General features: G+C 42.2%; 1 protein-coding gene across 1 annotated transcript; it reads right to left on the bottom strand.

Moving 5' to 3' along the window:
• Positions 1–226: 226 nt before the first annotated feature.
• On the bottom strand, positions 227–14,499 carry LOC108444404 (probable ATP-dependent RNA helicase ddx6). The gene is made up of 14 exons (XM_017725583.2): positions 14,348–14,499; positions 11,028–12,019; positions 10,865–10,928; positions 10,225–10,329; positions 9,959–10,088; positions 9,619–9,765; positions 9,197–9,291; positions 4,295–4,417; positions 4,081–4,209; positions 3,865–3,981; positions 3,657–3,720; positions 3,272–3,373; positions 2,719–2,930; positions 227–2,549 (listed from the first exon to the last, which is right to left on the bottom strand). The coding sequence occupies exons 2-13, from the start codon at positions 11,213–11,215 to the stop codon at positions 2,719–2,721; spliced, it is 1,476 nt and encodes a 491-aa protein (XP_017581072.1). The 5' UTR covers positions 11,216–12,019; positions 14,348–14,499; the 3' UTR covers positions 227–2,549.
• Between the last annotated feature and the right edge of the window lie 915 nt (positions 14,500–15,414).

The following is a 15,414-nucleotide window of genomic DNA, read 5'->3' as shown; positions in this document are numbered from 1 at the left end:
CTGCCCAAATAGTACTTAGGAAAGATGCTACCCACAGAAAAAGAAAACCCAGCCAATCACTCATTTTTTTTTTAATTAAAAAAAAAAAAAAAAATTTTATATATATATATATATATATATATATATATATATATATATATATATATATATATATATATATATATATATATATATATATGAGATGCACAGTGTCACTACTAGTAGTAACAATGTGCTTGGAGGAGAAAAAAGGGGAAAAAAAAAAAAAAAAGACCTTGAGAATAATTCTGCTCTGTAGCTGTGATCTACACTAGGGCAGCACAACATACTGCTAAAGGTTCTCTCAATGGTGGCTCAATGATACTGATATCTCCAAGACTTGACAACGGGCAAATGTGTAAATGCCAGAGTTTTGGGTCACATTTCTGTCTCAGCAATACCATTCTAATATATTGCAGTGCATCGCAATTGCAATACGAGGCAATATTCAAAATATGAAACAATAAAATCGTGGGCCAATTTAATCCATTTTTAGTGCAGCCCTTCTGCATTGCCAGAGCACAAAGTTTGAGGGGCAGAATTATGCTAATAGTCATTATGAATGGACGTTTCATGTGTAACTGCCTTAAGCACATCATAGCACCGCTGAGGCAAAGTCAGCTCTTCACAAAAGCCAAAAGCTTTACTAGGCTTATTCAGAGCCAAGAAAGAAAGAAAAAAAAATAAATAAAAAATATTGATGTTTCTGCACCAGAGCTACACGCTGTCCAGCCTGGCTCAGAAAGCATATTGGCCAAAGCAGAGGACAGGGGAAAAAGACAACCCACTCCGCAAAAATGTAGTAGTTTTTCTTTGCGTTAAATTTGCAGTGAAAATATTTTTGAAGGGGGGTGGGGAGGGGACAATTAGAGCTGCCACAGTTAGAAGATGCTACAGTTTTGCTTTAAAATAATTATTCTTATTCAATCTAAACACATTCTGTAATTTAGAAATGCAATACAAATTTTAGAAGCCATTTAGGGGAAGGGGGGAAAAAAAAAAAAAAGGTCTTCCATATTTATAAAGGATCGATAAAGCTACTTAAAGAAAAGAAAAAAACAAAAAAACAAAAACAATTAACTTTCATTTGTTGACTCATTTATGCTACCAGTTCAGACATTCACCAATATGAAGGACAAGAACAATCTGAGGGGGAAAAAACAAAAACAAAAAAAAACACAAATGCAACTGAGCCTGAAATCTATTTCCTAAAATTAATTCCTATGCTTTGCATGCAGAACTTCTTCAAAGAAGGAAAAGAAAGGGGAAAAAAAATCTTGCCCTTTAAACATTTAAATGGACCTGCAAACACCTCTGATAAAGTATGTGTCTCCACAGTGCTCAGACCTTGTTCACAATCTTTTATGCAACTCATTTGCAGTTGGATGCCCTTGATTTAGTATTAAAACTTGAGTCTGAAATATGATGCTCGAAAAATTTCTCCTTCAGACATTAGGCTGCTCCCACTGACCATGCTGAGGCCAGGAATGTTAATCCAAACATTAGAAACATTAAAAAGGCTTGACTCAACAACAATAACAAACCTTCAAGGAGGTAAAAAGATCATCTTTAGCTGCCATGTCTTATTGCAAAATATCCCCAGACAGGTGCATCATGTCCAAAAGCAATGGGAGGCTGGAATTTTTAGAGCTTCCTTCTGATTACTTGGACAGTTGGTGCAACGATCATGTGAATGATGTTAAAGGCCAGCTGTCGAAATCGCCAACAAGATGCCTTCCATTTATAGTTTATATGAACTCTTTCTTTTCAGTTTTAATTCAGCTCTAATGAAAGAGCTGCAATGAAAGGCAAGCATTGGCCTCTTTTAATATCAAGCCTGGGACACTGTTCTAACAGTTGTTCATATATTTTATCAGAGATACATCTAGAGCTTTTAGTTAGCCCGCAACTGAGGAGACATGTTAAGGCACTTAAGTGAGTAAAAAAATGTTTGTATCTGGCAGACTGTGGCACAGTTTTATACTCCTGTAGCCAGTGAATAGAGCTGTATCCAGTCAGAACTTCACCTTGAGTATTCTCTCATCTATTCAGCTGATATGTAGTAAAAACAAGCAGTAACACTCAATCTACAGAATGAATCCTGTGCACTTTTCCCCTCTTGCTTTTATTTATTATTATTTTATCAGAGGTGTTTGCAAGTGTTTCACTATCAAGTAAACCTGGACTTGCATGTCTTGATTGAGCCTTTTTATTGCAAGTCTCAAATGGACTCTGGAATGTATAGGGTTTTTCCTTCAAAGTCAACCTCAAGTCCTGGTGCAAAGCATAATACAAGTCTGGCTGACGATCCAAGTCTTGACATACATTTTTGAAGAAGAAAAAACAAAACAAAACAAAACAAAACAAAAAACCAAGTAAACAAAAACTACTGCCAGGTTTCAGGGCACAAAATTTAACTGCATGTAGGGAGGGGAGATGGGAAGCAAAACAAAACAAAAAGTTTAACGCCAAACGCTGGTGTGTGCAAACACTGATGTTTGTGCAAAGCCAGGTTTGTTTCTTTTATTGTCCTGAGGAAAGGAGAGCAAGAAGTTACTAATTTTGCTACTTAAAATATGCTTAGCACAAAAGATAAAGGGACAAAGAAATTAGTTTGCATCACTCATTAGAAACTCTAATACGTCTGTTCAAATATAGAGACATGCTCTCACATTACAAGGCACACCCCTACATACTTACTTAGGAGGTTTGAAGTTTCCCTGCCAGTTGTTCCCTCTCCTCTGCCTCCACCTCAGAATTCATTGTGTGGTACTCTGCCACATACAGGCTTTTATCAATGCTGCCAGGGATTGGTTTGATATCAGTCACCAGCTGGTCCTCAATGGCCTTCAAGTTAAATCGATCCTCTGCTGTGATCAGGTTAATGGCAAGACCAAGGTGGCCAAACCTCCCTAAAGATGATTTAAAAAAAGACCAAAAAAAGAGAAAGATGTTTACTGTTGGCCTCCTTATAATACAGCAGATGTATCTGCTTTTGAAAAATGTATTATTGTTCAATTATAGTTCCACTGATTAAATCTACTCCAAGACTGACTCCAGACTAGGGATCTGTTTAATATTTAGTTTGTTGGATCCTAAGTGGAACATGATCAAGTAACTTTGAATGATAGAAGCTCCTGTGGGAATCTGAATTTATATAGGAAAATTACAGAAAAAATTTGTTTGACATAAAAAAAAAAAATGTAGAGAATGAATTGGCAAGCTGTATGTGAATTTGATTAACTGACATCACCTGAGCGCCCAATACGATGCAGATAGGTCTCTGCATTCTTGGGAAAGTCAAAGTTGATGACCACATTCACAGCCTGGATGTCGATTCCTCTAGTGAACAAATCTGTAAGGAGCAGATACTCAATAAAGGTTCAACTCCACTTTTAAAAGTCCAAACTGAAATACTTGCAGAACACTTCAAAAGAACCTCTTTATTTATTCACTTAAATGAACCCCTTTTCATAAAAAGAGTAAAAAATTCAAAAAGATGAGCACTACTTCATTTGAAACAGTCAAACTTTGTGACGTTCCAAGACAGTAAGAATAAAACAATGTATTGCTCAGGGATATTTGGTGGGGAGTTCTATGTTCTACATAAACAAGGGAATTTAAGAATAGAGCTGTACCTGTGCAGACCAGATTTCTACACAGTCCATTTCTGAAGTCATGGAAAACACGGTTTCGGTACTCCTGTCAAAAACAACCCAGTCAGAACTCCCAATATTTGTAGTAAAAACAAAGACAACAAATCCATGAACATAAAAAAAGTAAACCAGGCTAATTGCCTCCTAATCAGTAAAACACGGATACAGCCAGTTGAACTCATTAACACACCTGCATCATTTTGGCATGGATGTAAAAACAAGAGTAGCCCAGTTGGGTAATTTTCTTGGCCAGGAGTTCCACTCTCTGAGTGGAGTTGCAGAAGATGATTGACTGATTAATCTGCAGCTGTATTGAAGAAAACAAATAGCCACAGTGTTTTCACCAACAGTCAATTCATGTATAAAATAAACAGTCATGCTACAATCATGGTGAGTTTGTGTTTACCCTTGAGAAGAGTGTGTTAAGACAGTGCACTTTCTGCCTCTCAGTGACATAGGCATAGTATTGGGTGATGCCTTTCAGGGTTAGTTCCTCCATTAGATTAATCTCATAGGGCTTTTGCAGGTGCTTTGCCTGTGAAAAGGAAAAGAAAATGAAAATATGCAAGCATGTTCATTACTATTAAAACATTGCTCAGATTAACCTCTCCACCCCTTACCATGAATTTCTGTACACTGGTGGGAAAGGTGGCAGAATAGAGTAGAATCTGCCTGTTCTTGGCAAGGAAGCCAATTATGTCCTCGATAAGCACCACAAAGTCCTGGGAAAGCAACTTATCAGCCTGAGAGAGAGAGAGAGAGAGAGAGAGAGAGAGAGAGAGAGAGAGAGAGAGAGAGAGAGAGAGAGAGAGAGAGAGAGAGAGAGAGAGAGAGAGAGAGAGAGAGAGAGAGAGAGAGAGAGAGAGAGAGAGAGAGAGAGAGAGAGAGAGAGAGAGAGAGAGAGAGAGAGAGAGAGAGAGAGAGAGGCTCATGGATGGTCAGAGGGGTGTGAGGGATGGTAAAAGCAGACTGGAGTATCAACTGTCTCAACCAACTATTACATTCTGAAAGCCCTTTCCTTTATATTTTCTTATTTACACAAAGTGTTCATATGTAGCACTAATCACAACAACACTAATGATAATAGAAGCAATACTTTAACTTCCAGGAATTTTGTGGTGATACCCAAGTCAAGACACCCAAATCAGACATTGGCACACACATACACAGTGATGGTGTGCAAGCTGAAGCTTAATTTTTGCCAGGTAATAAAACATAATTGTGCAGTTCTGTAAAAGCTTGGTTATAGAACACAGTCATCTTCGATTTGGTCATAGAACTAATCAATCAATCAATCTTGTAATAAGGAACAGATTTACTAAAGTCACAAAAATGTTACTGTTTTGTCTGAAGCTGTGGCTGGTTAGCCTGTTGCCTTTGTGTCTGAGGCAAATGTATAAGACCCAAGACATGACATGTTTTCCCTGAGACCCAAAAACAGTTTTGTGTCATATCTGAAATGTGACTCTTGTCTGTTGTCTTAAGGTGACAAAATGCAAAGGGGGAAGGGGGAATCCAAACACAGGCAATGGCCTACAGGTATAGTACAATTAGACTTGTTTGTCTTTACGTATATGACAGCACTGACTAGTACCACATACTGTGTACTACGTTACAGTACATTACAAGTAGTTTTTCGTGTATCTGTACTTTACTGAAGTATTTTCATTTTGGGTGACTTTACTTTCACTCCACTACATTTCAAATTTAAATATTTTCTTTTTACTCCACTAAATTATGAGAAACCTGTTATGTTTTTATCCAAAAGGAACATGTCAAAAGAAGAGTGAAGCAAGGACACCGATCAGGGGCCAGTGCGCACTTTGTTTTGAGCTTGTTTTGACCTGTTGGACAAACTGACCCAGTGCAAGCACACGGTTCAACGTCAGTGCAGCAGCGTAAAATTTTGCAAGTGTCTATTCCAACAGAAATGATGGAACTAACCTAACTTTGTGTAAATAGAGCACAATATAGAAATATGTACACATACACAGTCGCGACTGGCATGTTTATTTTTTCTGAATTTGTACAAACACTATTTCATGTCCTCTCCATGGATCACCACCTTATCGCGGTGGAGGGGTTTGCGTGCTTGAATGATCCTAGGAGCTATGTTGTCTGGAGCAAAAGCTCCTGGTAGGGTCTCACATGGCAAACTGGTCCTAGGTGACAGGTCAGACAAAGTGTGATCCATAATAAGCCCTTACGAAAACACAAAAACAGGACTTGTGCACCCTGCCCGGAACAGGGTTACCGGGGCCCCACCCTGGAGCCAGGCCTGGGGGAGGGGCTCGCCAGCGAGCGTCTGGTGGCCGTGCATTTACTCATGGTGCCCAGCCGGGCCCAGCCCGAAGGAGTTACACGAGTCCCCCCTCCCATCGACGCACCACTAATGGGAGGGGCAGTAGTAGAGGTTCGGTGCTTTGTGGATCGGGCAGTGTCCGAAGGCGTGGGCCTTGGCGTTCTGATCCTCGGTTGCTGAAACTGGCTTTTGGAACTTGGAACGTTACCTCACTGGCGGGGAAGGAGCTCGAGTTGGTGTGCGAGATCGAGAGATACCAGCTAGATATAGTCGGGCTCACCTCAACACACAGCTTGGGCTCTGGGTCCAATCTCCTTGAGAGGTGGCGGACAGGTGTGGGCTTTCTCATAGCCCCTCGACTTGGTGCCTGTATGTTTGGGTTTTCTCAGTGAGACCTGGAGGGGTGTGATTGGGAGGAATGGCCTCTCTGATCTGAACCCAAGTGGTGTTCAGTTTTTGGACTTCTGTGCAAACCACAGTTTGTCCATCACGACCACCATGTTTGAACACAAGGATGTCCATAAGTGCACATGGCACCAGGACACTCTAGGCCGCAGTTCAATGATTGACTTTGTAGTCGTGTCATTGGACTTGCAGCCATGTGTTTTGGACACTCAGGTAAAGAGAGGAGCTGAGCTGTCAACTGATCACCACCTGGTGGTGAGTTGGATCAGGTGGTGGGGGAAGATGCCGGTCAGACCAGGCAAGCCCAAACGTATAGTGAGGGTTTGCTGGGAACGTCTGGCAGAAGATCCTGTCAGATCGATCTTCAACTCACACCTCCATCAGAACTTTGACCAGATATCCGGGGAGGTGGGGGACATTGACTCAGAATGGGCCATGTTCCGTTCTTCCATTGTTGAAGCGGCTGACTGTAGCTGTGGCCGTAAGGTTGTTGGTGCCTGTCGGGGCGGTAATCCTCGAACACAGTGGTGGACACCCCAGGTGAGAGATGCCGTCAAGCTGAAGAAGGAGTCCTACCGGGCATGGTTGGCCTGTGGGACACCAGAGGCAGCTGGCAGGTATCGACAGGCCAAGCGATCTGCGGCTTCAGTCGTCGCCAAGGTAAAAACCCGTGTATGGGAGGAGTTTGGTGAGGCCTTGGAAAGTAAGTTGGCTCCGAAAAGATTCTGGCAAACCACCAGTCAACTCAGAAGGGGAAAGCAGTGTGCCACTAGCACTTTATATAGTGGAGATGGTGTGCTGCTGACTTCGACTGAAGACGTCATTGGGCGGTGGAGGGAATACTTTGAGGACCTTCTCAATCCCACCGACACGTTCTCCAGTGAGGAGGCTGAGTCTGGGGACATGGGAATAGGCTTGTCCATTACTGAGGCCGATGTCGCTAAGGTAGTTAATAAGCTCCTTGGTGGCAAGGCTCCAGGGGTGGATGAGATCCGCCCTGAGTTCCTCAAGGCTCTGGATATTGTGGGGCTGTCTTGGCTGACACGCCTTTTCAACATTGCATGGACATCGGGGGCGGTGCCACTGGATTGGCAGACTGGGGTGGTGGTGCCTCTTTTTAAAAAAGGGGACCAGAGGATGTGTTCCAACTACAGGGGAATCACACTCCTCAGCCTCCCTGGTAAGGTCTATGCAGGGGTACTGGAGAAGAGAGTCCGGCTTATAGTCGAACCTCGGATCCAGGAGGAGCAGTGCGGGTTCCGCCCTGGTCGTGGAACACTGGACCAACTCTTCACCCTCGCCAGGATTCTGGAGGGTTCACGGGAGTTTGCCCAACCAGTCCACATGTGCTTTGTGGATCTGGAGAAGGCATTCGACTGTGTTCCCCAGGGTATTCTGTGGGAGGTGCTTCGGGAGTACGGGGTACATGGCTCTTTGCTACGAGCCATTCAGGCCCTGTACAAACAAAGCTGGAGCTTGGTTCGAATAGCCAGCAGTAAGTCAGACTCATTCCCAGTGAGAGTTGGACTCCGTCAGGGCTGCCCTGTCACCGATTCTATTCATAATTTTTATGAATAGAATTTCTAGGCGCAGTCAGGGGATGGAGGGTGTCCGGTTTGGTGACCTCAGGGTCACGTCGCTGCTGTTTGCAGATGATGTGGTCCTACTGGGGACATCAGGCCGCGAACTTCAGCTTTCGCTGGATCGGTTTGCAGCCGAGTGTGAAGCGCCGGGATGAGAATCAGTACCTCTAAATCAGAGACCATGGTTCTCAGGCGGAAAAGGGTGGAGAGCCCTCTCTGAGTCGGGGATAGACTCTTGCCTCAAGTGGAGGAGTTCAAGTATCTCGGGGCCTTGTTCACGAGTGATGGTACAAGGAAGTGGGAGATTGACAGGCGGATTGGTGCTGGGTCAGCAGTGATGCGGGCTCTTTACCGGTCTGTTGTGGTAAAGAAAAAGCTGAGCCATAAGGCAAGGCTCTCGATTTACCGGTCGATCTACGTTCCCACCCTCACATATGGTCATGAGCTTTGGGTAATGACCGAAAGAATAAGATCGCGAATACAAGTGGCCGAAATGAGTTTCCTCCGCAGGGTGTCTGGACTCTCCCTTAGAGATAGGGTGAGAAGTTCAGTCATCCGGGAGGGACTCGGAGTAGAGCCGCTGCTTCTTCACATCGAGAGGAGCCAGCTGAGGTGGTTCGGGCATCTGGTTAGGATGCCTCCTGGACGCCTCCCTCGGGAGGTGTCACAGGCAAGTCCACCTGGGAGGAGACCCCGGGGAAGACCCAGGACACGCTGGCATGACTATATCGCCCAGCTGGCCTGGGAGCGCCTCGGAATCCCCCTTGGAGAGCTAGTGGAAGTGGCTGGGGAAAGGGATGTCTGGGCCTCATTGCTTAGGATGCTGCCCCCGCGAGCCGAACCCCGGAGAAGCGGAAGATAATTGATGGATGGACGGACGGACGGACGGACTATTTCATGTTACAGTTAATTAGTTTTTGCTAGTTCACGTTTGTGAACAAAGACCTACAGGAGCAATATATTAGGAAAGGAAAACTCATTTGGGAACCTTAAAGCAAATATTTATTAAACTTCAACTTGTAACCAAGTTGAATTAAGTTAATTAATTATTAGTACTTTTACCTTTGAAACTTAAGTACATTTGAAGGCAAACCGTGGGAAAAAAGTGGAGGTCTAAAGGGAGGAACTTCTACTTTTACTGGAGTAATATTTTACCTTGGGTATCTCTACTTTAACTCAAGTACAGGATTTGTGAACTTCGTCCAACGCTGGTAAGATCCATGATCACTCACCTCATCCATAACCATCATTTGAACTTTATCCACTTTTGCAACTCCCTTCTTGATCAAGTCCAGAATCCTGCCTGGTGTAGCTATCACAACATGCACTGCAAAACAATCCAGCAAACATGGAAAAATAAGAAGAAGAAAAAAAAACCTTAACTTTAAAAAACCTATAACTTAATTATACAGTGCTAAGCACTGATGATTCTTTGTAGTCAATGAGCAGTAATTGAAGTTGCTTTTCTAACAGAAATTCTATGTCTACAAAGAAATGTTCTAGCAAGTAAACATACTTGAGAAAAGTGTGTAATTCTGTGAAGTCCTGTAACATTATTTCTGATCATTCAAATGCTAGGAACATAGTAGGACTGTGCGTTACACTGGCAAATGCTCAATTTATCTGCATTAAAAGTCAACTGACAAATTATTACCAGTCTCATCGAGACGCATGATGTCATCACGTAAGTTGGTCCCACCAGTGGTGGCCATAACTTTGACTCCACCTAGATGTTTACTGAGCTGGATGCTGATCTGACTGACCTGTAGGGCAAGCTCACGGGTGGGCACCAGTACTAAGGCTATAAACAGAGAGAAAAAACAGAAATTGGCACACAAGAGGATCAAAAAATAAATCTTTTTCCCTTCATTGATAGAGGTGATGAAAAAATTGAGGCCTACATATGTATGAGACATACACAACAACCGCTTCATCTAAATTTGCGCAGGATGCTGAAACAAAAAGCCTAAGTGAGACAAAGAAGGCCACTCTACCCTGGATGTGGTCTTTCTTCAGGTCTATCCTCTCCAGCATAGGAATCAGGTAAGCCCCACTCTTTCCTGTTCCGTTTTTCGCACGAGCCAGGATGTCACGGCCAGAGAGCGCGATGGGTATACTCTCCTCCTGATGACAAAAAAAAAAAAAAAATTAAATCTTTAAAACTGCTGGATAAGATTAACTGGACAAACGCTGGAACTTCTGCTGCTTAGTTAATGATATTGCTTTCTCAGAGACTAAAGTATCGAAGACGTTCAGTCACCTGGATGGGGGAAGGTTTCTCCCAGCCCATTTCAAAGATTCCCATCAACAGCTCCCTCTTTAAACAGTAATCCTCAAACTCGTTCCCCTTGGTGGCGGTCACATCCTGTAAAAAAAAAAAAAAAAAAAGACAAAAAAGTTAAAAGTATTCAGCGAGCTCCAAAATAGAAGTTGTGAAAGGTGTTCTGCAAATGACCAAGTGGTATTCCGAAAAAGATAAAAAACATTTCAGAAAAGCAATCCACAATGACGATATTACTGATATTTATGCTATTACACTACATTATTGAAGTGACAGTCTTAATCAGCTGTTTCTTGATAGATAAAAAGGACAGAAATCTCACATTTGATAGAAGCAGACATTACAAAAACAAAAAAAAAAAAAAGTTATGTAATATTTCTATTAGGGACACACCGATCTGATATCTAATACCGATATCAGATACTGTGAAAAAGTTCATTTCTACAGCATTTTGGATTCCCTTACTCATTTTGGTTAAATAAGCTTTATTTACCAATGTGCTGTATTCCGAACACATGACTGGAAGAGAACTTCTGCCAGACAAGATGCAATCTTATAAACAGCTCAAATATTAACAGAGTAAAAAAACTAAAAGAAGTGAAGCTAGTGTAAGACTTACTGAAGTTCTGACTCTATTGTCTTTGGGTGGAAGCTGTAGGCTCTTTTTCCAGTCATCGCCAAACCTGAGAAGGATAGAACAGTAGCAACAATGCAAAGAGACACAGAAATACGAGATAACACTGCATAGAATTGTTCCCTCTTTCAACAGATGCTAGACTCACCTGATTCCAGGCCCTTCTTGAGAGCCGCCGGCAGATTTTTGGCCTCCAGTAGGAACCTTTCCAGACTGACCACTTCCAACAATGGGTCCTGATTGAGAGGCCGGCTTAGGCTGTCCTCTGAACTGCCCATTCTGCTTGTTGATCCCCATTACGACGGGGCCCACATTCTCCGTCCTTGCGCTAGCCATCCTCTTCTCCTTTTGTTGCTTTTTCTGATGCGCCTTTTTTCACTTTTTACAATGGACCACTAGGCCTTACAAAAGTTCTAATAAAATATTTACAATGTTCTCAATGCTGCAATCAGAACTTGATATTGATAAAGTCTTTATATATTTACAAACAGGTTTATGTACACGTACAGTGTGACCTCTTCAAATAAGAGCAACTGTCTTCACAAGAATAGGTTTAACAAGAAAGCTCTTCCAAACGAAGAGAAATAAACATTTATATGCATAAATAGTACACCTGCAGAGGGTATAGAAAATTATACACAAGCAGGTTCCTGCAACAGAACAGCTAAGGCAAGATAAACTAAGGAGAGCGTATTGCCAAAATGCTTCTCTTCGGCTCAAGAAGTTCAATCTCTCTCTTAGTCTTTAAATGTGTCTGTATTTATCTATGTTGGGGCCTTTCTTTCCAGTTCGTCACAATTTTTTATTCCAAGATGTGCGAGACTTAATCCTTTTGATGTCCTGTTCAAAAGCGCTATCCAGTTTTACAGCTTATTTGTACATCTGTCCAAAAGCAGTTTCTCTGAGGTTCAAAATCCGCAAAGTCTGTGGAAAACGCAAAACTCCAGGGAGACAAAAGTCCAAAGCACAGTACAGCTTTACGCTTTCAAATAGCCTCACCCAACTTCAAAGACTGGGACTGCTGACCTGGTGTCAGTGTCAGAGTGTGTGTACAAGTGTGAGTAAATGTGTGGGCATGCGGAGATTAGTGTGTAACCTCTCCTCCTTGTGGTCTTCCAACTAGACCTCCACCTCTGTCACCTACAAAACATAGAAACAAAAATCAGCGTGTGCACATGAAAATCAATCATCATAACCCAAGTACGTGCTACTCAACATAACTGACATAGGCACTACGTAACTTCTTAAAAGGAGGATTTTTATGCAACAATATCATCATGGGACTAGAACTTGAGTCCAAAAGAGCAGAGAAGAAACATTTCTGAACGTTTTAATCAGGTGACATACCAAGTAGCATTATCACGATGTGGTGGTGGCATGTTAAGAGTATGCTGTGCTGGTATGAGTGGATCAGACAAAGCAGTTCTGCTGGAGTTTTAAAACACTTCAGTATCACTGCTGGACTGAGAATAGTGCACCAACCAAAAATATCCAGCCAACAGTGTCTTGTGACCACTGATGAAGACTAGGGGATGACCAACACAAACAATGCAGCAACAGATGAGCAAACGTCCATAACTTTACATCTAAAAAGGTGGGCTAACAAGGTATCGGTATCCATCTGCAACACTGCAGTGCCTAAAATGATCCACCACCCACATAACACCTGCTCAGTGTTGGTCCTGTGGGAGTTCTGACATCTGATGAACACGATAAGAGGGCCGGAAAAAAGTATGCAGAGAAACACAAACTACAGTCTTTAATAAGAGAACTACACAGTGCACCTACATGGTAAGTGGGGCTGATAAAATAGACAACAGGAGTACATATAATGTAGATGAAGGTAGCAAATAATGTGTATTAATGTTTGTTTTTTTTTTTAAAGTTATATGCGGTCAAAAAAAAGTTGCGCATAAATGGTTAGCAACAGTAACATAAACACATGCCCCACGTCTAGGATGATGAGCACTCAATGTCCAATTTTTCAGTGTTTCAACAGAAACTTTAAAAGAAGTGCAAGTAATGTTACTGTTTCTCACAGAATCACTATGAGACTATTAATTTATTGACTGATGTATGAACCATGTCCTGGCCCCTTATCCCAACACTGCAAGCACAGCTCTAAAGTTCGATCAAACACAATGAAGGTTAACCACTGCCTCTTGTAAGTCAGTTATTTGGCACAGATAACTTTCCCAAATTCGCTCATATGGCAAGCTTGCAGATTCAGCTCTTAAAGAGGAATTCCACCTATTTTTTTCCAGAATTCTTGAATAATTCTGGTTTCATTCAGTGGTTTGATGTGACAGTTCATCATAGAGAACCTTACAGACTGATTTCTTTACAGTGGTGGTGACAGGAACCAAGGGTCAAAATGTCTACTACATAAATATAGCCATTTTATTCACTATCCAAAACCACTGGTGAATCTATAGGTGTCTTCTGAGTGATTTATATGCATTTCTGATTTTTTTTCTTTCTATTTGTATATACGCCTGTAAATAGGATCTGGCTTATTTATTGTTATATGTGTACACCCGTTTACGGTCACTGTATAGTGTGTGTGTCTGCTGCTGGCTACTAAATTTCCTTCGGGATCAATAAAGTATCTCTCTCTCTCTAAAATAGTGGTAAATCTGGAAAAAACCGTTTTCTTTGGAGACTACGTTGCCTTACAATGCTCTGCATGTTGGTTACTCCTCCACCATAACCGGATTAAAACGCGTTTAAGCCAAAACGTCAATCACAAATCTACCACAAATCAACGAGTCAGACACCAGGTCTATATCTAACCATTACATAATCACATTATACAGTCTATATCGAACCATTTCAGGCGATAATCACCTGTGAGGCAGCTTTTAGAGGTGGACGTCTGGTTCCTTTCACCACCTCAGTGAACGACTCTGATTCGCCCGGTTTCCCTACAACACCAAACCACTCCGAACGACTGTTTACATCCCGACCAGCCAACCGTACAAAGGTTTCGGTGGAATTCCCCTTTAATGTTAGCAAATCTACCGCTTTTCACGCACAACCCCAGAGCATCTCAGTCCAGATCTTACTCACGGACTTATTTCTTGGCTTGACTTTACCCAGACGAACTCTGCTCGCCAGCCAGCTGGCTAACGTTAGCCAAGCTAATTCGAGCTAACGAGCTCGCTAACCGTTGCTTAGCTCGCTAGCTAACGCTACGCTGAAAAACGAAACGTTCAGCCACGAACAGCTGACGAACTGCGCTCCGTTTGTCGAGTAAAACAGCCACGGAAACTAAACCGTAATTATCTGAAAACTAAGCCTAAACGTTAGACGCCCGCTAACGCGACTTCCTCTCACAGCGTCGACACTCCGAGAGCCATCGGGCCGAAGACATGTTGTCCGTCGGGCTCTGCGGAGCTCCGGCTCCCTCAGCTAGCGGCGCACACAACCTTCAGTCGACGCGTTCGACGGTTACGCTGAAACACGTACCCTTTGCTCCTCTCGACGATGAGTTCTTGTGTGTATGTTGTGGTAATTCACCGACTCAGCAGTATATTTGTTTCAAAATCGGTCAATTCGCCTCAGCCAACGCGTCTCTTTTGTTGTGTTTCCCTTTTTCAACATGGTCGACCTCTCTTCACCGCCCCCCACAGCAGCCTGCGAGCAGCTGCGCTGCCCTCTGCGGTTCGGCGGACCTTTTATGGCATTTAACTTTGTTTTACTGATCTTAGCTTGAATTATTTATGATTTATGTCGACTGAAAGTCCATATTTTTCAAAATATCCTCATAATTAAAAACTGCTAAGATAAACATTGTAGAGACTATTAAATCCACTAGGATTAAACCGGAGGGTTTTGCTACGTAATGTGAACTGGCTTACAGGGGAACTCCACCGTCTTTCAAAATTTGTATATAGAAATGACATTGACTCGGATTTCTGTACAGTGGTGGTGATTGGAACCAGGGCTCGCAGTGTCTACAACACAAATACAGTCATTTATTTTATTTTTTTCCAATAGAGGAAAGAAAAAAAACAACATTGTATCTACTTTATATATATATATATACACACACACACACACACACACACACACACACACACACACATATATATATATATATATATATATAAGGGTGAATTAGTGGTAAATTAAAAAAAAAACAAGTTTTCTTTGGGCAATATTTCACCTTGCAGCCATGAATGGTTTTATGTTTAGGCCAAATTCGTCTTGCAAAGCTAGACCACAAAACAATGTCTCAGGCACCAGGTACTGCAAGAGGTACTGAGGAGTGAAATGAGAAACTGTTTACAGTGGTTGGGATAGGCGTAGACCAGACGTCTGAGGTGTTTAATGTCTTTAAAAGTTGCCTCACAAAAAGTTATGTGAAACATGTACAGATGCCTGAGATACTGTTCTACAATAGTTTTAGATAGGGTTTTGGCCTTAAATGTATTTTTGGAATCCATGCCTGAGAGGTATATGTAGGGTGTTTTGTGGCAAAGTAGTACCTAAAGAACATGGTTATACAACTATTTTACTGTTATCAACAGAAG

Source organism: Pygocentrus nattereri, chromosome 1 (genome assembly GCF_015220715.1).
Source record: "Pygocentrus nattereri isolate fPygNat1 chromosome 1, fPygNat1.pri, whole genome shotgun sequence".
In the NCBI taxonomy this organism is placed as follows: domain Eukaryota; kingdom Metazoa; phylum Chordata; class Actinopteri; order Characiformes; family Serrasalmidae; genus Pygocentrus; species Pygocentrus nattereri.
Note: the sequence above shows the minus strand (reverse complement) of the source record. Positions and strands in the feature narration are given on the sequence as shown.

Coding starts and splice junctions, on each gene's coding strand:
- LOC108444404 (XM_017725583.2), bottom strand. CDS start 11,215: ATGGCTAGCGCAAGGACGGAGAATGTGGGCCCCGTCGTAATGGGGATC. Junction 10,089..10,224: donor AGAAACCTTCCCCCATCCAG/GTGACTGAACGT, acceptor TTTTGTCATCAG/GAGGAGAGTATACCCATCGC. Junction 9,766..9,958: donor GAAGAAAGACCACATCCAGG/GTAGAGTGGCCT, acceptor CTCTGTTTATAG/CCTTAGTACTGGTGCCCACC.